Consider the following 24,212-nt stretch of genomic DNA (forward strand, 5'->3'; position numbering starts at 1 on the left):
GAGTTATCTCAGCCTTAGGGCTTCAGTCAGGAGCAACTTTCAGTGTTGTTCAGAGCTCAGTAGCTGTGCAGGGAGAAAGCAGGGCATTTGTTAGTGGAAAACTTTTATTAGAAAAAAAATCCTTCAATAGACTATTTTGTTTCATTTCTTCCTCTCTCGTTCTTATAAGAAATATACCATAGCTGAAACTTGCAAATTCTGGAAAAAAGTGAAAGTTATTGTATAAAACCTATAAAACCCATTCCTACATGTGCTCAGGGACCTCTTCTGTTGCAGGCTGCCCTGTGGCAGGTATTCCTGGCTGTGGAAGAGGCTGTGTGCATGCAGGTGCAGCCAGTCTGCTGGAAGGAGTCTGGGAAAAAAAGCACTTGGTTGAGCTGTTTGAGGCCACGGTGTGTTCTGTGACCCAGGTACAACCTGAGCAGGGAGATTTCCCTGCTGCCTCCCACAGCTCTGCTGGCTTTGGGATGAAGCAAAATGTTCTCAGCCTCTAAACTGTGCTTTCTTTAACACTCATAGAAAATGCTGGTGTGAGCTACAAGCCTCCCAAGCCCTTTGCTGAGAGCAGCCCAATATTAAGACAAAATCAGTGGGAGAACTTGCTGGGTAAAGTGTGCCCTTCTCACTGCTTTGAACCTCCAAAGTGAGACCAGCACCAGCTGCATCTGACAGTAGGTGCAGAGAGGCTCTAGCCAGTATAAATCCTATTTACAGGTAGTGCTAGAAAATTAATGTGAAAAATTCCAGATTGGTATGAAGCTTGCTGGTGAAGGTGCTGGGGATTCCTCTGCCTCGGGAGGTTAATCTGTCACTTCACTGTAATAATATTTCTGGGCAGCGTCCGTCATCTTCCACTCAGCAGCCCGGAACTCGATGATCTCCAGCAGCAGGAGCTGGGACAGGGAGCTGAGCCCCTCTTGCAGAAGGAAGCCATCTCGGAGCAGGGAGAAGAGCTCGTCCATCCGCTGGGAATTCATCTTCTCCAGCTGCTCCCCGATGCGGTGGAGCTGCAGGACCAAGCAGTCCACCTTCAGAAGGAAGAGCAGATGGCTGAGCACAGGGCAGTGGAGGCTCCTCTGCACCCCCTGGGCTGTGCTTTTTACAGGTCCTTGGCAGGACAAGAGGCACATCAGCAGCTCTCCCTGCACTCACCTCCTCCTCCTTCTGCAGGCTGTCGGGCTGTGCCAGCCGGAACAGGCAGTCGTACACGGGGTTCACCAGAGCCATCATGGGCATGTTGTTCACCTGCAAGGAGAGTGGAGCATTGTCAGCCTGGGGCCAGAAGGGAGTCTGCAGCTATTTTAAATAGTTATTCCCTTGCTTCTCTCCAAAGGAGAAGGGGGCAGGATTTAGTTGTGCTGTATTAGTGGGATTTTCATCAGAGATCAGACATTTGAGTCTCCAGGAACCAGAAGAGCTGATAAATTATGTAAAAACTGTATATTTTAAAATATAAGCAGGTAGTCATGGGAAATACACTTGTTCCAACAGTATTTTTCCTGTCTGCAGCTCTACTTGCATCATTTTTACATCTACTCCAAGCACAAATTCAAAGTTCACACGCTGCACAAAGGCCTGAAGCCAAACTCCATCAGCAAACCCCACAGCAACTGAACCAGTCCAATCTGGGACATCTGGGATCAGGCAAATCAGGGGATTTCAAACACCAGGTACAAAATGAGGAAGCTGAGACTTTATGACTATTCCTGAAGACTTCCTCTGCCTCTCTAAGCCTGTAGATAGCACAGCTCTGTCAGTATCCTTGTGCTAAGAACCAGCTCTGGCCTCCATGGCCCTGGAGCTCTGTACAACACCCACCCACCACCCTTCCTCTGGTATCCTGGGATGCCCAGGCCCTTCTGGCACTCCAGGCAGTAGCAGCTGGCTGCTCCAACTCCTTACCCTCAGGTAGTCAAAGATGTTGCAGATGAAGGTGACGTAGCAGATCCAGGCCTGGAGTGAGCGGGTGCGCAGCTCCTCCCTGTCCTTGTACTCCTGCTGCAGCCGGTTCAGCAGGCTCCTCCGGAAGATGCTCTGGCCAACTTGTTTGCTCTCTGCCTATAAGCACAAAAACAGGATGGAGGGATGAAACAGGGATGCCAGAGGGGCAGGGCAATGCAGTACCACACAGATACCCTTCTGTGATTCCCAAAGAGGCAGAAAAGCTGCAACTCTGCCTGTGCTGGCTCACTGCTCTTCTGGATGCTGCCACTGCATGGGGCAAGTGGCAGGACAGGAGAGATGGGCAAGGGGTCAGAGCACGTGACTGGGGCAAAGCCCTTCCTGGCCCAGCCCAGGGAGAAGCCACACAACAGCCCAGCTGTTTCACTGTCCAGACACAAGCTCTCACCTGGATGATGGTGTAGCAGATGCGCCCAGCCTCCTTGCTGAACACAGAGTCTTTGAGGGACTGGTCCACTATAATATTGGCCACTTTCTCCAGGTCCACATTACTGGGGTCTGCAGAGAAAAGGAATGGTATTAGGACCCAGCCCTCTTTGGCCCCTGATTGCTTTGAGGCACCTGGAAAGCAACCAAGGTCTGTGCAGGGCCCAGCAGTCACATCAAATGGTGCAGAAGCTGTGCGTGGCAGAGGAGCTCATAAAAACCTGCTGACCTTTGAGGGCTGTTTTCAGCAGCTTCTGAGTCTCGGAGTCGAAGGACTGTATTTTGTACTCTTCTTTGCCTGTTTCCCCCATGACTGGTTTCCTCCAAGGGCAAGAGTCAGGGCAATGGGTGAGCTAGTGACAGTCCCTAGGTAAGGAGCATACAGAGCTTAGTTGGACAGAGGCAAACCTTCACCCATTTCCCATTTGGCACATCCCAGGTAGTGTTGAAGCACAGGCTGTTTCCTGACAGCTCCAAGGAAACTCCCTGACAGCCCCAAGAAAACTTCTCTTTTATTAGGGCACCAACTCTACCTCTAGATCTATGCAAATCCTCATTCCCACATATTTTAAAGCCTTGTCTCCTACCAGCTGATAATAGAACTTCAGAGCCTTTATATTTTTCTGATATGAGAAACATGTTAGAGGCAAAGCAGACCCAAAATATATGTGGTTGTATCACAGGAAGGCACACACTGCTCCCTTGGGCGTTTTAAACACCAATTCAGCAGCTTTCATACAAAAATCTGGGAATAATCAAAGCCAGTACAAAAGCATCCAACACACACTCACTAGAGCACCTCTCCTGCAACACACCCAGGCTTCCTCAGCTCCCAGCACGACAGAAAATTCAGCAGCCAAATCCCCAAGAGCAACAGCTCCTATCTCTCTCAACCCTCTGCAGTCAAGCATTGCTCTGCAGCACCAGCAGTGCTCCTAACTAGTCTCTAGATTAATTTTCTTCTGCTTCATGATACAGTGAAGATGGCAAGAGGGTACGCACGGCACAGAAGGAAGGGCTTGCTTTAATTCACACAGGATCTGATGGATGGAAATGCAGGGCTGGCCAGACCCGCCGGCCAAACAAACAGGAGAGGCAATCGGCCAAATGAGTTTTGCCAGCTCGTCGAAATTCCTCGGCCATTACTCACTCCTCTCTGCAGACAGGTCCTTACCCAGATCAAAGCCCGAGAGCCTTTAGGGGCATGGGCCAGGTACCGTGGGCAGTCCCCTCACATATACAGCACATCAGTAACTCAGAGCAGAGAGCAGCCCCATGGGGGTGACCGCCTGCCCACGCTGCTCTCGCAGCCAAAGCTCTCGCCTGCCCTGGGACTGGCACTGAGATTTCTTTACCAACACAAGCAGCTGGGTGCCCTCCTTGCCATGCCTGGCTGGCAAACACCTTCCTAGCCGACCTCTCCTCTCTCTGCATCTGCACTCATGCCATGCTGCACTGCCAGTGGAGCAGCCCGAGATCACCAGCAGCCCCGTGTCCCACCGGCAGCACCTCCACGCAGCAGGACCCTGGCGAGAGCGCAGCGCCTCACGCAGCGCAGGGGAAGCGCCCGAGCCCGTCCGGCAGCGTCTGTGCCGCCGCCGCCGCCCGGCCCCTCTCCCGGAGCTTCCGTTCCACGGCTCCCTGGGATGGCCACGGCTGCTTTGAACTGCTGGGCCAAATAACCCTGCCAGAGCAAACCACAGCGTGTGAACACCGAGCCAGCCAGGTCTCCCCTGCACTAGAAATCCTCCTGCCAGAACCACCTTACCGGAAGGGCTGGTGGCAGTGGGTGACATGAGGCACCTGTGGGTACCGACGGTTCCTCTGCCACTGGCCCCTGCTAGACGAGCTGTCCCGGGGGCTGACTCGGTTGGGGTCAGCACCCTCAATCTGCCGGTGATCCACTAGCTCAGGTGCCAGGGCACCTGTGACCTGCCAGTATGGGCTGGACAAGTCCTGGCCACTGCAAGGAGAAGGAGCAGAGTCTCCTCTGCCACCCCACAGTGTCTGCCCCAGGGGCTCTACCAGCCCCCGGAACCCCCATCCCATCCCCGCCGAACCGCAAGTGGAACCCCCAGCGTTCAGACGCCTTGCCCGAGGCAGCTGGACCACCGGAGCCCCCAGGAACCCCCGCCGCTGCCTCCCGTCGCTCCAGCTCCGCGGCTGGCACAAGCCCAAGGGCCACCGGACGGAGGAAGAGGCGGATCCCGGATCCCGGGGAAAGCAGCCCCCGCGCTGCCCCGGGCAGGGCAGGGGGAGCCGGGCGCAGCCCCACCGACCTGCCGGCCGCCCCCGCTGTGTCCTCCGGCCGCCGGGACATCGCCGGCACCTCCCGCGCCCTCCCGGCACGGCCCAGGTTTCCTCTTAGGTCATTTCCTCGCCCGAGCCGGGGGAGGGCCGGGCCGGGCCGGGCGGGAGAGCGGCGGCAGCTGCGGCAGCGCCACCGCCTGCGAGCGTCGGGGCACGGCGGGCTGAGCGCCGGGTACGGCCGGCTGCTCCTCGGGAAACCCCCGGGCTCCCCTAGGCTGCCCCCCCGACACCCTCCCGGGCACGGCCGCTGCTTTTCCGACTCCCCCCGCCGGGGGATCGCAGGCAGCGCTCATCCCTCTGCCCCGGTCCGCCGCGGGGCTGTCCCGGCGCTCTGTGGGCGATAACGGCGTGAATTCCGCCCTTCCCTCCGGGCCAGGGCAGACTGTAGCCCAATGGTATAAAAAAATGAGTAGGAAAAAAGTCAGGAAAGAGGAGAGGCAGTAAACCAACGCACTGCAACAACAGCTGAGTATGGTATATCACACTTCACGTTTTTTTCTCTCAAATCTCAACCATTTCATAAGGGAAGACCCCACAGGGGATGAAGTCTTCACTGCAGAGCAGACAGGCTGCTGAAACCAGGGAATGGCTGAAGGAGCACAGAATGAACAGTTTGGGAATATTTTCTGTAGCACTGCACGTCCTGGCTGGATACAAACAAAGCCTGAACTATTCCACCGGAGGTGTGACGCTCAGGAGCTCAGGACTGGCTACCACAGCTCCAAATGCCCCTCTAGGATACAGCAGTGGGACTGGGCTGCAAAAATCCCCCTTGGCTGATCCCTTTTGGTGCAGTTCTCAATAGTGATACCCAGCAGAGAGGGTACAGTTCTGCCTACGGCTGAGGAGCACTCACAAAAGCCAGTGATGGGAAGTCCATATGGCTCCTGTTGCCCTATGCTCTGGGCCCGGCCTATTCTCCCTTTTAGGCAGCAGGAGGGCCATGATGTTCCTGCAGGGTCCAGCAGAGGCACGAAGAGGAAAAGAATAAATCAACTGCAGCCAGCCACTGCATAACAAAATATTTAATGTACCTTGTCTTAAAGGTAGGCACACACTGTGCATGCTGTGCTTGGATGCTTTCAGGAAACAGCAGCTGCAAAAGACCCACTCTGGCAACACAGCAAAATGCCACTGTTACAGTTTCTACATCACAAGAGAAACTTAAATCCAAATTAAATACGATCTATTCCAGTCCCGACTGTAAAACATTCATTTCTTGTCAAAAATGATGCTGTGCAGCTCTGGATGAGTGTCCTGAGAGTGGGACTGTCCTAGGAACTTGGTGAGCAAGTCAGCACTGCAGGAATCAGCATGATCCTCACAGATCTTGTGTGTCCGAGGCCAGCTCAGTGCCGTGGTGGAGCTGTAAACGACTGGGGCACAACTGCTCACACACGCTCTGCCTGCTAAGGAGCTTTTGGATGTTCTCATGGTAAAAGGCACTAGAAGAAAACAAATGCAACTGCTGAGCAGCTTGTGAGGTGAACTGCAGGCAAATCCCTGGTGATAGGATTAGCTTGGAAAGAAATCCCAAGGGCCAAAATCAGCCAAGTCTCACAGTGAGGCATTTGTCATGTTGAGTTGAACAGGAGCGCACAGCTTCCAAGAGCATATCTGTCCTAGCACCTCGGAGAACAAGGTGACCACAGATCTCTCCCATCTCCTGCTCCTCTAATTCTAAGAGATTTAGCTCCTAACAGCATGTGTTTTGCCAAAGCAGCTTGAGAAATAAGACCTGTCCTCCTAGTGCTTTGTTCAGCCTCAATCCCACAGAGAAATCAACATTCCTCTTATAGAGGGTTCCCCAGAAAAAGTGCACATGAGAAATCTACGAGGACAGATGCTGCTTATCAGAGGTGAAGAAGTGAATGTTGGATGCAGCTCCTAATATTGTTAAGGTTGTCACATCTTTCTCCCTCTCTCTGGAAGCCCAGATGCCTTTATGGGCCTGTAATATTTGTGACTCACAGCCTAAAGGCCTCCGATCAGGGAGTGTCTCTTCCACAGCCTGGGCCAGACAGGCACAACTTAAACTCCAGCTTTGCCATCTGCTGGGTGGAGGCAAGCTCAGTTAACACAGAGTGGAGGAAAAAACGACCCCAGAGAGGAAAAGCTGCTCCATACTTTCCAGTGCTGCCCTCTCTGTGGAGCAGCCCATACCAGCATCACCTCAAGCCCCATAGCACCCTCAAGGAACGTCATCCTAACAGAGTACAGATCTTCCTGCTCTTTCCTGCTGCTGAGTTCCCAACCAGTTTCCCCCTATTTTGTGCAGTTTAACAGCAGCTCTTTGACAAAAAATGGAAAACAAGTCTTGCAATGTTTAGACAGGATGGATGAGTCCCCATTTCCTAAGGAAGCCTAGGTCAGCACCGAATATTTTCTGCTCTGGCCTGTCCCTGCTAACCATGACAGCATTCCTCTCACAAGCAACAAAAGACAGTAACAAAGCCAACCTATTTGTATCTGTTTTGAAAAGAGACATTTCTCTCCCTCAGAAGGATGTCATGAGGCTGATTTCATTACTCCTTATGATGTCTTTCCAAGAACAACAGGTGAACAATACACAAAGGCTAAACATCATTAAGAAGATTCTGAGGAATCTCAGAAGAGCCTAAATAACACAGGAAAATGACAATAGGATTGAGACACTTGGAGAAACTCCACATTTCCTGCATTTTCTGCTCTAAACAAAATGGCCATTTTTAGAGTATATGCAGCTCTCTCTCCCTCTTTAAGACTCACATATTGGTGTCCTGCCTGACACTGACACTGTTCAATGAACTTAATTTTATGCAGCTCTGTCACCTGCAGGCCACTTTGTAATCCCAAGATGTCAAACCCATAGCAGACATTCATAAAGTTATTCAGCCTGGGCTTGCAAGGAATTTCTCCAGATACCTCAGCCACCAATGAAACAGCTGTTTTTAAAAACAGCCTCTCACAATAGCTCAGGATAAGTGAGCAATGCTGATATGCTCAAAACTGCCAGGAGAAGTTTCGTCAACGGAATGGAATTGGTCATGCTGGAATCTGGCCAGACCATTTGGGATTAACACCCTGAATACTGCAAAAGAGCTGGGAAAAGCTCTGTGTTAAAAACCATCAAACCATCCTCCAAATAACTGCAGTGCTTTGCCTTATCCACCCCTTGCAGATGACTAATGTGCTTTTGTATGGCAGGGCTGGGAACTCTGCCTTCCACACAGTCCAGCCACACCCTGCTAGGCTTGAAAAAACACAGAATAAAAGAGAAGGAAGAAAGTAATTTTCCTCTTTTCCACTGTTACGTAAATCAGAGTTGTTGGTAGGTTGTTTTGTTGGTTTTTTTAACCGTTCATAAAACCTTTGAAACTCCAGAAAAACACTTTTCCATCTCAAGTTCAATCATCCATGTGCAACACCGCGCTCAGCCAACCAATTCCCATTTGATGTTCATTCCTTTCACTTTAGCAAATCTTGTCAGAACATTTTCATCTACTAGCACCAGTGCAGGACTGAGGTTCTGAAATATTTTGAGACCATTGCAGAAATACAGAAACACATTCAGAGGTGCTGTTAAATAAATAATGATAAAAAAAATTACTAGTTTCCACAGGACTTTCCCTTAATTATTCCAGCTTAGAATAATTATTTCTTAACTCTATACAACATTTTTTTACTCACTGCTTTGAAGCTTTGGCACCCTGAAGTAAAAATTTAGTTTGTGCGTCAAGAATCCCCTCAGAGTGTGGCTCTTAATATGCAAGTTTGCTTGTAAAAAGTGTGACTGAGGAATTGCAAATCCCTAAGAGATGTATGGCCAGACACCCAGGAAGAGAAAAGAGAATTCAGCATACAATCAAGTTCACTGGAGTTAAAGGAAAAACAAGTCTGATCCAGCATGATCAGAGAAGATGCTGTGTTTAAGATGACAGAGAATGCCTAGCTAGCAAGTGGTGACCAAGAAGCAGCAGCTGGCAGCAAAGGAAAGGAAAACTGAGGGTCCGTGTGCTAATGTGGCTTTACCTGACTTTACACCAGCAGGACAGAGCGACCTGTGCAACACCAAGACAAGAGTCTGGTGCAAACAGCAGGCACGGAGCAAAGGAATAAAGCTGTGCAGGTGCAGTGCTAGGAAGTGGTGTCTGGTTGGTTAAGCAGCACCTAGGCTGGGCTAGAATCCCCTCTCTGGGATCCAGGGCGAGCTCAGAGATTCACCCACTTTATTGGGTGCCTTTCCAGAGCACAGGAATTGCTAGGGAGTGGTCTGTTTGTTCCCCCTCTCACCACTAAGTGCACTGACACGAGAGGAGACAGAAGGAAAGCACCCTGTTGAATGCTCCCAGACAAGTAGTTCAGTGTCTCCAGCAGAACTGCAGTTGCCTTCTCCTTCTGCTTGGTCCCAGGAGGTGATTCCCCAGAGGCTGGATGAGCTCTGGGAGCCCTACATTTCCAACATGCTCATGACAGAGCAAGGCCACCAGTCTCCCCTCCTGAGGAGAACAGCAGGCAGCCAATCACGCCCCTTTCAGCCTTCCTTCCTCTTCGTGCTCTCAGGGCTCTTCATGGTGCACAGGAGGCCGCAGAACAGCTCATACCAAAAGAAGATGAGGCCAGAGGAGAAGGCAGCCTTCAGCAAGCTGGGAGAGAGGCCCTTGAAGAACCCACCTGGGCCCTCCTCTCGCATGATCTGCCTCATACAGTCCAGGAAACCCCCATACGTCCGTACCTGGGAGAGAGATGGCAACAAGGTTAAACAACAAAACTTCAGGACAACTGGAAAAACCACAAAGATCCCCAAACTATACCCAGAAACATTATCTTGACAGGCAGCCTGGAGATGCCTTTCTGGATAATATAATAATTAACTGAAACTTTCAGAGAGAGTGTAGAGAGGGCAGGATAGAGGAAATGTGGACATACAGCATCAGCAATGGTTTATGGACATCATTCACTGAATGGCTGTAAAACCTCTGCATGCAACAACAGCCTGATTTTAAATTTATGGCAGAGGTTTGTGAAGTCATTATTTCAGATTACACAGCTGCTGTTTTCTATCCCCTTCACTGTCTAAAAAGGAAAAAAATGTTGAGTTTTCTGACAGAAAGCAAACACAGCTACAACACTTAGAAGTTTCCAAATTAGCTGTCTGCATGTTGTCATGTTACACTGTCAAGTTTTAGCATCTTGTGACACATCAATGCTAAGAACAAATTCTGTATCTTACTGCAAGAGGAAAAGCCTCCAATGCAAGGGGCTGAGATATCAAAATCCTATTCCAGAGTTTCTTAGGGTATAGACTGATTTCCTTCTCAGATCCCAGGAATTTTAAGGAAAATAAAAAATTTTCACATTTCATGGGAAAAAAAGAGAAAGTTCCTTGGAAGATCTATATTTGTCTTCAAGTGTATTTCAAGGTGGTAACAATGGTGCTAAAAAACACCAGAGTATTTAATTTGTTTTGAATTTCAGGCTATTCTCATACATACAACACATGTTGAAAACTTAGTGCCTATTTCTTGTGTCAAAATATTAATTGCAGAAGAGGAGCCTGACAGCCAGGTGACCCCAGCACAGAGCCAGTGTTATCCTCTGCTAGTAATTTGGTTCTGAATCAGAAAACCAAGCTGCAACTAGAAAAGTAAAGTAAATCAAATGCCTGACTCATCCCCAGCTCCAAGACACAGCTGATGGGGAGGGATGACAAGCCAGAGCAAAGGTATGTGGGACAGGTCCCTCCTGGGACCTATCATAAAATAAACCCAGTATGTTCATGTATAAATTCACATTATTAAATGAGACCAGTGCACACTGGGAGCTCCCAACCCAAACATGAACTCAACAGGTACCACTAGTGGATTGTCACTGCATTCCAGTGCACTGCACTAGCCCATACTCAGGAAAATCCACCACTTCCAGCATTTCTCACCTGCCCAAAGGCTGCCCGAGCGTGCTCAAAGCCACCCACTTGCAGTCGCTTTTTGACCAAATCCAAAGGGTATGTCAGGCTTTTGCTGACCACTCCAGCACAGCTGCCACAGACAAGGTTTCTAATGTTGGCTGAGAAGGGAGGAAATATAATAGGGACGAAAAAAAGAGCATTATCAGGAAATTCTGATTAAAGATCATAAGAGGTAAGTTAAAAATCACTTTTCACAAGAATTAAGGTCAAAAAAGTCCTTTGAAGTTGCATCACCTCTTCTGCAATAGTTTCAGCCAAAGAATCTCAAGCTGTATTTTTTCAGGCTTGAAATGCCTGTTGTAATCAGAGGACCAGCTCCTCTTAGTCCATTACACTGACTTATGGTTTTGCTCTGCTCAAAAAACCCCAATCCCCAGTCACCAGACAACTTGCTGCCAGTGGATGAAAGTTTTCATGCCCCCCCAGTAAAAGCCTGGTCACTGGAAACCTTGCACCCCTGACTGCTCAGGCTGATGTATTCTGAGTTGGAATGTCTCAAGCTGACACTGCCTGATGATTTCAGAGGCTGGTGGAAGTGAGTTCTGAATTATACTTTTTCCTGACAAACATGAGGTCCCAGCACAAAACCACCATCAGCCTCTGCCACCTAAAATTAAATATGTAGATATGATATTGAAATGCCTAGTTCCTCTGCTGAAGAAATTCAATTGAGGAACAAAGTCACACTGCTGCTGCATCCCTCTTGCTCAGAGGCACAGGTATCTAGAACTGCCAAGGTGACAGATTGCATCAGGATGAGGTTTTCTTACAATGGAGCTAGAAATCAACATAAAAATACCAAATTGAGAGCCTGGCAGCTTTAAATTAGAGTAAATGAATCCTCTTCCCTAACAGCTGTACTGGAATCTGCGGGCAGATTTACTATGGAAATCCAAGAGTCCTGTCCCCACAGCACTTATGAAGCAGAAAGATTATGGCAGCACTGTCTTCCCACAGTATCAGTAATGTGACACTGTTAAAGAAAGAGCACCCTGGCCTGTGATACTTCACTTTCCCATCCACCCACTTCCATCACAGTTATTGCACAATGGGAGTTGTTTGTAAGCCCTGCTGGACTTAATTTGGCATTTCCCTGCAGGGGTAAAAATGAGAGGTCGGAAATAAGAGACACTTTTCAGATGTTGCATCAAAAAATGTGAAAGGACTAACAGAGCTTACATCAGTCACCCAAACTAGCATTCACCTTCTTTCTCTCCTGACTGCAACCATCACTGTCCCAAGTTCTTACCTCTATTCTTTGCTTCAGTTGGAATCACCCATTTGGAAAACTGCTGCAGGATGTTGTAGAAGAAGAACTGGAGACCAGCATATGGGAAGATAGCAATGAGTGTGGGGGTCAAACCTCTGTAGAAAGTCCGAGGCCCTTCTGTCTGGTACATGGTCACTACTGCATGGCGAAGGTTGAGGTAAATCTGTACAACAAGGAAGAGGCTGAGTGACTTAACAGTGAACTTAAAAACAGCCAATCAAAGGTCAGGTCGTTTCCCAGTAATGGGTATAGGAATTCCCCACTTCCAAAATACAACTGACTGTCTTCAGCACAAAGTGATGAGCAAGGTGATTTTCCACACCCTCACAGCATTCTCTGCTAGGCCCTTGTGACTTAAAAGAAATAAGGCATGGAGCTAAGTCCTGAGACCACCTGCATCACAGACATGATTATTTTTCTTTGAACAGTTCTTAACTCCTGCAACACAATTCATATAATACATACTGTAATTCTACTGCAGGCTAAATACAGAAATGGCTCTGATACAAATTCTATCCCATTATTATAGACCTAGTTAGCGCAGAGACCAATTCTCGTGTAAATAAGCACATGAAGCACAGGTGAAAGGTGACTAGTTTCAAGTATCATCCATCCCCACCATTATCTAAACATGACTCTCTGCATGTGCAAAGTTTCAAAAATGCAATGTTCAACAGTCTAGGGAGCAGGTTCTATAAAAAGCCAACAGCCAAAGCTAAAAATTGAGTTATCCTGTTAAGGGCAGTTTCTCTATTCTGCATCAGAAGCACCAAAACACAATCAGAAAAGCTGTGTCAACAGCACAAAGGCTAACATGGCAACCGTGCAAACACTGCCTGTAACAGCACCTGCTCCTTCATTTTACCCCACAATACTGTATGCGCTTCCAAACCTCCTGCATCTTCAGACCTGTGGAATATTGCTACTGCTAAGGATGACAACACGGAGCGCTGAGCCTCACCTTTGGCTCACCCTGGGCAGCAAAGCGGGTGCGCAGCGTGTCCACAGGCTGCACCGCGACCGAGGCAACGCAGGCAGCCAGGCCCCCGCACACCAGGTGCACGAAGGAGTCGCGGGCTTGGAAGGAGGTGACGTTGTGCATCAGCTCCGTCAGGCTCTCGAACGTCATGAACTTGCAGAAACAAAAGCGCGCGGGTCAGGAAGCCGATCCTTCTGACTCACACAGGTTTCCCGCTCCTCTCTCGTTTCACCAACAGCTCCACCCCTCCGCGCTTGTTACCACCTTCTACGTCCTTCAAAAGTCCTCCCCAACTTGCAACGGGTAAAAATCACTAAGCAGCCCAGGGAATGCTTGGGATACTCTGGTGTCCAACAGTTCTGCTAATTCTTGCATTTAGAATCATGAAAAACTCATTTTAATGTTCTGTGGCTCCAGAAGAGTGCTTTGTCACAGATATGCTTTCCTTTACCCTTTCAGACACTGCTCCTAAAGCTGTCACTAATGTTTACAAATTAAGCATAACAGTGCTGTGTAAAACACCCTCATCAGCTTCACTAATTTTTGTCAAACAAGCCTTTAAGGTGACAGCATGACTAGAAGCAAAAAACTGCCAAGGCTTGGGGCATGAGTAGCTAAGCCAAATGTCAGGAGTAGAGAGGGCTTATCTATGACACCAGATACAGACAGAGCTCAGTTTGCTCTCACTATGCTCCAGTCTATTAAGCCAGCTCAGGAATATTAACTTAGGAATTATACAGCAGCTTTTTACAGCTATGCAGCCTTTCCACTCCTGAACACAGCCAGTCTGAGAGCAGAGCAGTGTCCTGTGTACACACAGTGTGCTCAGGCGATGCCTGGTGCCCTCACCTGAACAGCTCCGAAGCCAACAGAAAGGAACTGAGCGGGAACATGGCCCTTCCAGAAGGCTGTCAAGCCCTCCTCCCGGAAGATGCGCTGCACACCTTGCAGGATGCCGTGGTACTTGGCTGCGGGGTTTCTGGAGGAGAGCTGCTCGATCTGGAGCTGGAGGAAAGGGGAAAAAATATTTTCAATTTCACCCTTCAACACTGGTTCAAGTGTCCAGCTCAGGAACTCCCAACCCTGTCAGCTAACCAATGCTAAGGGATGACATTCTGTCTTCCCACAGAACGACATTCAGATCTGACTGAGATGTTATTTATGAAGGGCTCTAAAAGAATAAAAATGTGCACGAACACAAAGATAAGCAGAAGGGATGATGGTGAAATTCAGTCAGAGAGTGTAAGTCGTTCACAAGACCAGAAGGAGAATGAACTCTGAGAAACACGAGACTCCATTCCCACACAAGTTAAGTTGTATAAATAGAAGCAGTGGACACAGGATAGCCCTACTTCCTTGCATAACCCGTACACAACGTAGGTGAGGCCTGACGAGGGATTTAGTGCTCTCTGGCTGCACAGGTGACCTGTTCACCCAGGACAGGATCAGCTCTGCTGCCTGACCGGCTCTTTCATCCCGGCCCCCCGGGCACGCCGCGAGTAAGGTACCTGAAAGCGGATCTTGAGGACGTCCAAGGGGCTGACAAGGACCCGAGTGACCAAGCCGGACGCTGATCCTGCTGCAGCCGCTTCCACCGTGGACACGCACCTGCCTTCGGGGTCGTAACCCACCATGCCTGCCGGCTGTCCCCAGCCTGGGCAGGGGCACAGGAGCAGTGAGCCCCGCCCACACCGAGCCCGCACCCCACAGTCCCCTCACGCCAAGGCCCACAGCCCCCTCCTCAACCCAAACTCCCTTCTCACCCCACGGATGCCCCTCTGCATCACTCCCGCTGCCCCGCAGCTCCCGGCCCCGCCAGTGGCAGCCACCAGCGGGGGGCCCGAGCCGAGCCCGGTGGCACCGGGGCTGTCCGGCCCTGGGCCCGCTCCCGCCGCGCCGCCTCACCCGCTGCCGCCGGCTCCGCACTGCGCCTGCGCGCCGCGGGGGCCGCCGGGAGATGCAGTCCCGGGAACGGCGCCCGCGGCCGCAACACGCGCGGGATGCAGCGTTCAGAGCACCGCGGATCGGTGGCACCGGACAAGCCCCGAGGTCACGGAGTCCAACCTGGAGCCAACAGCACCTTGTCAGCCAAACCATGACACTGAGGGCCACATCCAGTCTTTCCTCAGACATCCCCAGGGACAGTGACAACTCCCTGGGCCACCCGTTCCAATGTTATCACCCTTTCCATGAAGAAATTCTTCCTGACGCCCAACCTAAAGCTCCCGTGGTGCAGCTTAAGATTATTTCCTGTCACTTGTCACCTGGGAGAAGAGCCTGACTCCCACCCGGCTGCACCATCTTATCAGGGAGCTGTAGAGAGCAAAAAGGTCCTGCCTGGACCTTCCATTCTCCAGGTTAAACAAGCCCAGTTCCTCAGCCCTGCCTCATCGCACTGGTGATCCAGACTCCTCCCAGCTCTGCTGCCCTTCTCAGGTGCCACGAGCCAGGGCTGAGAGAAGGGAAGGTCAGCATGCAGCCCACGCTGCCCTGAGCACGGCTCCCACTGCCACCTCCACCTCACACAAGCACAGACTGACAAACCTTGTCCTGATAAAGCACAGGGGAAGCGAGACTTTCTAAGCAACCCAGCACACAGTAAAACACCACTCTGAGCAACATGTTCTGCTACAGCATTACAAAGAAAGCCAAGTGCTTCAAACCACGCCGTGAATTTTCCGTACTGACTTCTGGCACAAAGGAAAATAAAGAACTAATTGTAGAAGTATCTAGGCATTTCCACTGTGACATGATCAGTACTTGAACATAGTAACTAAGAGCAACTGTTTAAAAGCCACTGAAAACTCCCGTGTAGGCCTTTTCCTGTTCTCTGTTAACATTGACTACACTGCTCACGCTCACAGGTACTTTCTGACCATCAGCAAAGGCCGAGGAGAAGATGCAGAGAGCTGCCCACACACCCTGTTGGCCCAACAGAGCCGTTCTTCTTTAGGTAACAGAAGTGAAAGCAATCTGCAGGGCCCTGATGGAGCAGATCCAAAGCCACAACAGCCTGAGCCTGGCTGCTGTGCTTACTCCAGCCCAACACCACCTCCCCCTTTTAGCAAAAGGCTCCAGAAGTGTCTGAACTACAAGCTCAGTCATAGCTTGGTCAGTTAACTGAAATAACAGACAGATGCTCAAGTGAAGAATTCAATGTATATTTATTATTCACAGTTAATTACTATCTACCAAATGCTGCTGCAGAGTTAAAGGATTAAGTACATAGGCCTTTTTCTTTATTTAAACACAGAAAATTTTTTTAATATATATACACACACAAGACATATGTCTGCAAGGCTGCATGATATACACCAATTCCAAAATAAGGAAACAATCAAATGGTCCAGGTGTAGAATGCCATAGATTCCTTTTCCAATCACTTTACAAAGTGGGAAGAAAGTGAGTGACAGCTAGCAAGGAGAGGGGGAAAAAGTAATACTCTACAGGGTAGCTCTCTCTTTCATTTGCTGGAAAATCAAAGTGTAAGGCAGAGTTCATCTCAGGAGTAAAACTTTTGTAACACTTACTACAAAAAAGGCACCCTCCAACAAAAGACTGCCCTGCTGAGGCAGGGCGGGAGGAGATCTCCCTGCAGGTTGGGGTGTGTTGGTGGGGTGAAGGGATCCAGCCAAACGGCCACCAAGGGAAAAACAACGCAACTGAAGATTGGCACAGAGAGCGCTGCGGGCTGATTGCTTTCCTTCTGTCCAATTTAATGTCACACTGCTCTGGTGAGGAGCAAAGGGCCACCAGAAATGCCCCGGGTGCGGGGTGGGGAGAACAGTCACACACAGCCTGCTGTGAACGGGAGCGGGCGGGGAGCTACTTCAACAGGAACACTGACCTGAGGAGGGAGGAGAGACTGGAGAACAGGGATGCCAACTCCACTTCTCAAGAGCAACATGACTGCAAATACTGCCTATCCAGGCCGAGGAGACAGGCTGATCACATGCATCACGTAGAAACATTCACTAAGAGCGAAAATTTTTTTTTCAAGCACTATTTCTTGAGGTTTCTCTGCATTATGAAGTTTTCCACCAAAGGAATGTACATTTTGTAGGACATCTCAGGGCTATTATTTCTCAAATTCCCCCCTTAACCCTCCCTCCCCAAAATATTCTTCCTCATTTTCCCTCATCATAACTGTCCCCTTTCTCTTACTTCTTTTGAGGCTCCTGGTTGCAGCTCTCCACCTCTGAGCAGCCTAAGTTGCCACTTGAATGCCTTGATTTTATTTTCCTTGGAACAAGGGAAGTTGAACAGTAAGACAAATCTGAAGATTAAAGCTCCATCTCTGTTTGTAGATTTTTCTCAAGTGTCCATTGATAAAACCACCCTCCTTTGCCCCCTTCCCCCAAAGTATTTATTTACACATAGGCAGAAAAAAAAAATCCTCTGAAAAGCTCTGGACTGTCCTTTTAACTTAAAAAACAATAAAAAAGAAAATAAGGGGAAGGCACTATGGAAAAAATTACAGAATGTGCTCAACCGTACACCTTTAAGAAAAAACAAAAAAGCTGTCAGCACAGCATTAATAGACTTCAGTTGTACGTTGGAGTTTCTCAAAGCAGCTCTGTGACTCAAAAGTAAAAAAGAGAACAAAAAGCCACACAACTCTTCTCCCTTCCTCTGTTTGGAAGCTGCTGAGCTTCAGAAGAAAGTGCCAAAGGAGAAGAGACAATAAAAATTAGATTAACACCTCATCTTTCCCAGGCAAGAAATGCTGAATGTTGAAGGCAAAAGCAGAAACTGATGATTTTTGTTTTTTTTTAAAGGCAGGACTGTGGATTTGGTTCTTCTCTCACGTCCCTTCATGTCAAATGAAGACCCTTTGCAGAGAGAGAAAATACCAGCAGAGTTTCTCCCTTTTCCTTTAACTGCATTGGCTAGGACTTTATATGGCATTAAAACTTCATGCACTGATGGACAGAGGAGGAGGGGGAAACAAGAAGAGTTGTGGTGGTGAGACCTTAAGTGACCTTAAAACACTCATTCGCAACAAGAGTGAATAAAAGGGGATGACCCAGGAGCAGCTGAGGAAATTTGTTATTTTCATTTTTTCTCTCTCTCTCTCTCCTTTTTTTATTTCTCTTTTTTTTTTTCTTTAAGATAAGTTTTGGTGTGTAAGTTGAACTCTTCCCCCCGCCCCTGAAGTTCCGTACTGAGGGAAGGAGGATCACCTCACGGTGACAGGTGACTCTGGTTTTACCGCCGTGTGATTTTTAGGTCACTGGCTGCAGTTAGGCTCTGTATGTGTATTTACTGTTTCTCTGGGTTCCTTAAATAATCTCTAATATTTCTCTCTAGATGTTCCGGTTCACTGGGGTCACGTAGTTGCGTGGGAACATGCCCGTCTGTCCGCGGCACGCTCCCTTCCACCAGTTGGGGTCAGAATTGTCAAGGACTTGGATAAAGTCTCCCCGATGGAAGCCCAGCTCTCCTTCCTCTTGGGGATCAAAATCAAACAGGGCCTGAACGTATGTTGGTTGCTGAAAGGGGAACAAAAAACACACACAGTGAGAATCACCCACGGCACTCCAGGCACCTGCTCCTGCGGGCAGAAGCTGTCTTACACTGAAGATTAACAATAAACATTTGGGCTACTCCCTTTCCCTGCAAGCCAGCTCCCAACAGCTGCAACGAGGTGCTGAAACAATACTGGACAGGCTACAGAACACCTCAGAAAAAGGTCAAGTTTCTGTGATAGAGCTGAAATAGAGCAGATGATTCTATGTTTTTCTATATTTTTCACTCTTCGTGGCCTATTGTAAATCTGTGTTCTATAGCAATACAATAATATTTCTGTTTACTTGTCCTGTTTTCATAATTGACAGCACAAATATTATTGATCTATACAAAGTTCCCCCTAAAAACTGGATGTTGACATTTTACACATTTTCCTTAACTGTTCTGTCACAGAACATTTTGCTGCTCAGCAAGTCTTCCTTTCTGATGGAAAAGCTAACCGTTCATTTAAAATACATTTGCAGTCTTAAAATCCTGAGGCCAGGAAGTTTTCTTCATGCTTGTCCTTTTCAGCCAGCTGTTTTCTCTCCCTCTGTTTATCCCTGACCTGACAGTGCAGAGCCAAGTGTTAAGTTCAGACAAACTGTGACAAAGTTGCCAGTGGCACCCGGACAGCCCCACAAATGCCACACCCTTGTCTTCAGGCTAGAACCAGAATGCTGTACAAAGAAGCAAAAGGGTTTAGCCAGAACTGACAAAACATGCAGTTACATGAAATACAACACTCTGATTGACCTGGGAAATGGAACAAAATAAAGAGTTAGATATACACAAGCTGCTCTGCTGGCACTTCACAACAGTTTTTGGATTCTCTTCACACTGGCTAGATCCAAACCAGAAATGCTCCATATGCTGTAACCACCTCTTCAGGAAAGCCCAGTACCAAAGCCTCACTGAGGGCTGCACTTCTGGCTACTATCAGGTAGAAATAAGAACAGAATCACAGAATTGCTTAGGCTGAAGAAGACCTAAAATCAGCAAGTCCAACCATTAACCCAGCACCTCCCTATTCTTTCTAACTGTGCCCTATAACAGAAGCAAATCCATTTTTAATTCACAGGAATCAAATTATCTTCTTGCAACAGAATCTATAAACATTAAAACAAGTCAAACATTCAAGCGGCAACAGTAATTTTGCCTCAACTCCAGGGAGACCGGGAGTGCAGGTAGGCTTTGTACAAGAATGAAGCTAATTTACCAGTAAAATTTTGACTGCAGGATCTAAAGATGTTAAAAAAAAAAAATCAGTCAGCTTCTTTTTTACTTTAAAATGCAATCCCACTTCAGACTGTTGTTGCAATAGCCTGACCAGGGCACTCTACAGGGACACTTCTCTTACCTGTGGCACCTGCTCAATGTCCCGGAGAAATATTTGCTGGTTCCTGGAGACAGATGTGGATCTGTGATAATCTACCAGCTCGTTCAAAGAATTGAACTTCACCACCCAAAGGAAATACTTGCCAGCCCCATCTCTAAGCACCTTGAAGTGCTGCACATCATTTCCAAACCTGTGTGGAAAGAATGAAGAACATAAAAGAGCACATTATTAGCCACGGGCAAGTCTTTCTGGGATCATCAGCACAGTGTTTGGAACAAGAAGGTGCTTCAGGGCCCAGTGAAAACTGTCAATGACATGGATAACACAGATGCAATCCCATAACTGGAATCACACATACTTCTTGATGTATGTTACATATGCTGTCACCTGTGTTGATGAAGATGATGCAGAATCCCAAGGACAAATGCCAAGGACTTTGCAAGGTCACAGCAACACAGCTGCACCCTCATGCTTTCCACTTCACATCCTCAAAGACAGAATTGCCAGTCAAACAGCACAAGCACTTTGGTTTAGCTCTTCACACCCAGCAGTTTCACAACTGACTCGAGCCATTCTCAGTCTGTGCTACGCTTGCCATAGTCCTCTCCTCCTCACAGCCCCAGTCCCTCCCTCCCTCCCACAGCACCACTGGGTATGTGCAAAAATGCAATGGATAAGCACCAGTCCCATTACAGGCAAATTCCTGGGAAAACACTGCCACAGCGAGGGCAGAATCGGCTCCTTTGGCAACCAGGACAGACTTGTGCAAAAGGCTCTCCTATGAAACAAAAGAACCTCTCTGGTCTTTAAAAAAAACCCCAAAACAAAATGTAACAGACAAAAACCCCTGAACCCCAAAGTGTTCAAAGATGATGCTGCACACATAAACCAGCAACTTCAATTCTGTGTTAACCGGGAAATTCCGTGTTTTTTCTGACAAACGATGGCATTCAATTGAAGCTACATTTCCAATGGTTTTACTCTGAATAAAGAGGAACTCTGGAGAGGTCCTCTGGGATTTTCCAGATGAATGGCACATTGGTAATTTTACTTCAGCTTAAAACATAGAAAACAGAAGACAACTGTTCCCGTTTGGCATGCATGGCTCCTATACATCAGTGGGGAAAGCAGACACTTTGAAACAACTCCTGGGGGCTGCCTCTGCTCTGCCTTCCTCAACCTCTGAGCTTCTCACCATTCCAAATCCTACAGATCACTGTTTAGGAAAAGGACTTTCCTAAATTATACACACAGGAAAACCCACCCAACTGAGACACTACCACCAGATGGCAACACCAGGCTGAACAGGCAGGCCCAGCTATGCCATTGTAACTTTCTGTTTCTTAAAGGAATGCAGTTTCTGCAATTGAAGCTTCCATTCATATCTAATATTCCAGCCTGGATGACTCTATCCAAGGCAGAAATATAAACATATCTAAAATCAGTGGCTTTAATCCAGTTTGCTAGCATGACTCAGTGTTGCTGTACAGAAGGACAAAAATTTGATTACAGACCAAAGATGACCAGAAAAAAAGAAACAAATCTTGTTGAGTCGGATCACTGACAGCCACAGAAAACAGAGCCAGCTGGAATTGCACATGAATAATAAAAATGTTGTAGGGATTCTAAAGAAAATCTTGTTTATTTATGGTAGAAAGGGGGAAGATTACAGAAAATAATTTAAAAAACAAAAAAGCCAAAATCAACCATCAACCAATCTGCTGAGGACAGATTCCCTCCCGTTCCCATCCTACATTAAATTACTTCACAGATCTTTTCAAGTTTCTAATACCTCTATTTGAGTGACTTCAGAGAATAACAGAATTGCTTGTGTTGGGAATCACCTAAGGACCACCTCATTCCAACCCTCCTCTCATGGGCAGGGATACCTTCCACTAGACCAGGTTGCTCCAAAGCCCTGTCCAACCTGACATTTAACATTTCCAGGAATGGGGAAGGCACAGATTCTTTAGGCAACCTGTGCCACGGCCTCACCACCCTCACAGAGAAGAATTTCTTCCTAACCCACGTGGAATATAATTGTGAGAGTTCAAATGGACCTCTGGTTTCACAGCTCCATGTCCAGTAATAGTCAATGGGAATATTACCAAAGCATGTGCCAAGCAGAGAAAAACATACTTGCAAATGTACAACACAGAGGGAAGATAAAGTAATAACTTGCACTGCAGAGGAGGAATGAAGGAGGATGGGAAGTGGTCCACATTGGTGCTTTGTGGCTGTAAGAGGGAGGAACAGGATCCACAAAGAGGCCACCAGTCAGTGCCTGGGCCTGTGTGAGCCACATGCCACCAGGTCAGTCCTGTGGGCTCACTGCAAACCAGAGCAAAGATGTTTGTTCTATGAGAGAGGGAATTATGTCACTACAACAGGAATGCTATAGGGCATCTGAGAGATTATTCCTGCTCCTCAGTGTTGACAATCACCTGCCCTTTACTCACCAGTCCAAAGGAGCAGCAGATGCCTGATTAGCACACAATTGCTCCTGGGCATGACTTACTTGACTGAGAGGGAGAAGTCCCCAGGAGCACTCTCACTCTCCCTGATGAGGAAGGCACCATCGTGTCTCTGTTTGCCCAACATTTCTTCAGCCTTCGCTCGGGGAATCTTTCCAAAGAACCACCTGTGTAGGGAGGAAAAGAAAACAATAGGAAAAGTGAAGAATTTTAATCCATTCATGGAAGAGCCAGAAACACCACAGCTCTGGAAACAAGATCTTGTCTATGCACTGCCCCATCCTGCCCATGTGGAAAGTGCATTTTGTATCTAAATCAATTTCTTGTCTCTTTCAGATCAGGTGGTAAGACACATCTGCTTCAGTGGAGAGAATAATTATCTTCATCCAGCAGCTGTTTGCTCTTGCAGCCCAGAGTCCAATCTCTGAGCCCTACCAGTGTCCTATGGTCCAAGACAAGTATCATCTGTCAGAAAGCCGAGGCAGGTGCCAGGACTGCAGTTACAGACCAAGTGAGAAAAGCTGCTTCAAGGTCTCTCTGCTCCACTGCAGAGGAGTGCTGAGCTAGGAGTGCTGATGACACTTCTTTCAGGAGCCTCTTTTCTTGCTTTCTCCCACAGGCAGGACAATACAGCAGTTTTCACAGCAGAGTCACATGAAGGAGCAGCCTCATGCAAACCACATCCAAAATTCTCACCAGCCACAGGCTGACCATGACACTAAGGCTGAACCTACCTCAGGCCACCAGATCATCAGCACTGACCAAGAGACTGGTCACGGGATCCTTGCCCCCATTTACATCTGCATTTCTAGACTAATCCAAGATTAAAGGCAAAGAAGGGATGAGTGTAGGTCACATGGCATGAGAAAAGCAGAAGCATCTTCACAAATAAAAAGCAGAGCTTTCAGCTCTGAGGAACAGATCACACAGGACAGCAGCACTTATCACACCCACACCCACGCAGATGACTGACCTTAGAGGAGAGCATTTCATGACAAGAGCTCCACTCACACAGCCCACTGTCTGCAGTGAAGGTTTTACTGCAGCAACAAGGCAGGAGTTGCAGAATCCTTCTTGAAACAGTCATTCTTAAGAGAAGCTGGAGCTCTTGTGATGTCAAGAAGTCACCACATCTATCTCTGCAAGAGGAAACTACCTCTAGAGCTTAAGAAGGACTGATTACTTGGTAACCAAACATACTCTACTTGCTTGAAACTCTCATTGTGTTTTTATCCCCTGGAATAGAAAGGAAAAGCTTCCTCCCTCAACCATCCTATTCCCAGTGTTTAAGAATTTCATGGTATTTTGTACATTCTGGGTGGTTTAGCACCTGTGCTGCTTCTTGGTACCTGAGGTGAGGTGGTGGCAGACCACCACAGGAGACCCATCTGCCCCTCACTGCACACTGCTGCCCACAAAAATCAACCAAGAGAAACTAAGTGAAACTCCTTCAGAATTCAAAGGTAGTATTTAATTTCCTGGGCTTTTGGTACTACTGTCAGGAAGACAAGGAAGTCCTGAATTGTCTCTCTGCCAAATGCTGCTTGAAGCAAGCTTTATATTATGATTTTAGATATCTCACCATATTTCTTGTTTACAAAGTGTCTTAATCCTGTTTAGTTCTCAAATAATTCTCAATTACTCATGTGACAGTTTCATCTTAAATACAAACAAAAAACTTCATTTTTCTCTATAAAGTAATAAAGAAAGTCTGAAAGAGCTTAATACAATCCTTCCTGAGGCCTCCACAGTTCACCTGTTTCCCCCTAAATTTTACTGAATCACTACAAAGTAGAAGTGTACCATTCTTTTAAATGAAATAACACTTCCAAAGTGACAACGGCAAGATACGTAAGTTTTCTGCTGCTAGCTGCTTCTAAGGCACTTCAAACAGAAAGACTAAAAATCTTTCACAATTCTTAAGCTTCCTTGCAGTTTTGTAGCTTTACTACCACATTAGCTAGAGTAAAAGAACCTGAATTAAACGAACAGAAAAC

At 47.8% G+C, this 24,212-nt stretch overlaps 3 protein-coding genes across 5 annotated transcripts in view; all 3 read right to left on the reverse strand.

The window, feature by feature from the left end:
- Window positions 1-5: 5 nt before the first annotated feature.
- On the reverse strand, window positions 6-4,764 carry MIF4GD (MIF4G domain containing). The gene is made up of 6 exons (XM_084218483.1): window positions 4,668-4,764; window positions 2,618-2,754; window positions 2,351-2,460; window positions 1,903-2,058; window positions 1,153-1,245; window positions 6-1,028 (listed from the first exon to the last, which is right to left on the reverse strand). Exons 2-6 carry the CDS (start codon window positions 2,697-2,699, stop codon window positions 801-803), a joined length of 669 nt encoding a protein of 222 aa, XP_084074609.1. The 5' UTR covers window positions 2,700-2,754; window positions 4,668-4,764; the 3' UTR covers window positions 6-800.
- Window positions 4,765-5,708: 944 nt separating this feature from the next.
- On the reverse strand, window positions 5,709-14,809 carry SLC25A19 (solute carrier family 25 member 19). Of its 3 annotated transcripts, none has more exons than XM_084218373.1 (7): window positions 14,800-14,809; window positions 14,403-14,548; window positions 13,744-13,899; window positions 12,877-13,047; window positions 11,895-12,078; window positions 10,613-10,743; window positions 5,709-9,412 (listed from the first exon to the last, which is right to left on the reverse strand). In XM_084218373.1, exons 2-7 carry the CDS (start codon window positions 14,526-14,528, stop codon window positions 9,212-9,214), a joined length of 969 nt encoding a protein of 322 aa, XP_084074499.1. In that variant the 5' UTR covers window positions 14,529-14,548; window positions 14,800-14,809; the 3' UTR covers window positions 5,709-9,211. The 3 variants fall into 3 exon arrangements, with proteins under 3 accessions (XP_084074499.1, XP_084074500.1, XP_084074498.1); XM_084218374.1 differs by lacking the exon at window positions 14,800-14,809 and adding an exon at window positions 14,658-14,796 and having other exon boundaries at window positions 5,709-6,143; XM_084218372.1 differs by lacking the exon at window positions 14,800-14,809 and adding an exon at window positions 14,658-14,796.
- A 2,032-nt stretch (window positions 14,810-16,841) lies between these two features.
- The window catches only part of GRB2 (growth factor receptor bound protein 2), a 49,088-nt gene continuing 41,717 nt past the window's right edge, over window positions 16,842-24,212 (reverse strand). The window contains exons 4-6 of the mRNA XM_084218208.1: window positions 22,260-22,382; window positions 19,763-19,931; window positions 16,842-18,386 (exon numbers count right to left, since the gene is read on the reverse strand). Of these exons, the coding sequence (XP_084074334.1) occupies window positions 18,201-18,386; window positions 19,763-19,931; window positions 22,260-22,382 (478 nt within the window). The 3' untranslated portion in view covers window positions 16,842-18,200. The remainder of the gene's footprint in view (window positions 18,387-19,762; window positions 19,932-22,259; window positions 22,383-24,212) is intronic.

Source organism: Fringilla coelebs (assembly GCF_963513975.1).
Source record: "Fringilla coelebs genome assembly, chromosome: 19".
Taxonomy (NCBI): domain Eukaryota; kingdom Metazoa; phylum Chordata; class Aves; order Passeriformes; family Fringillidae; genus Fringilla; species Fringilla coelebs.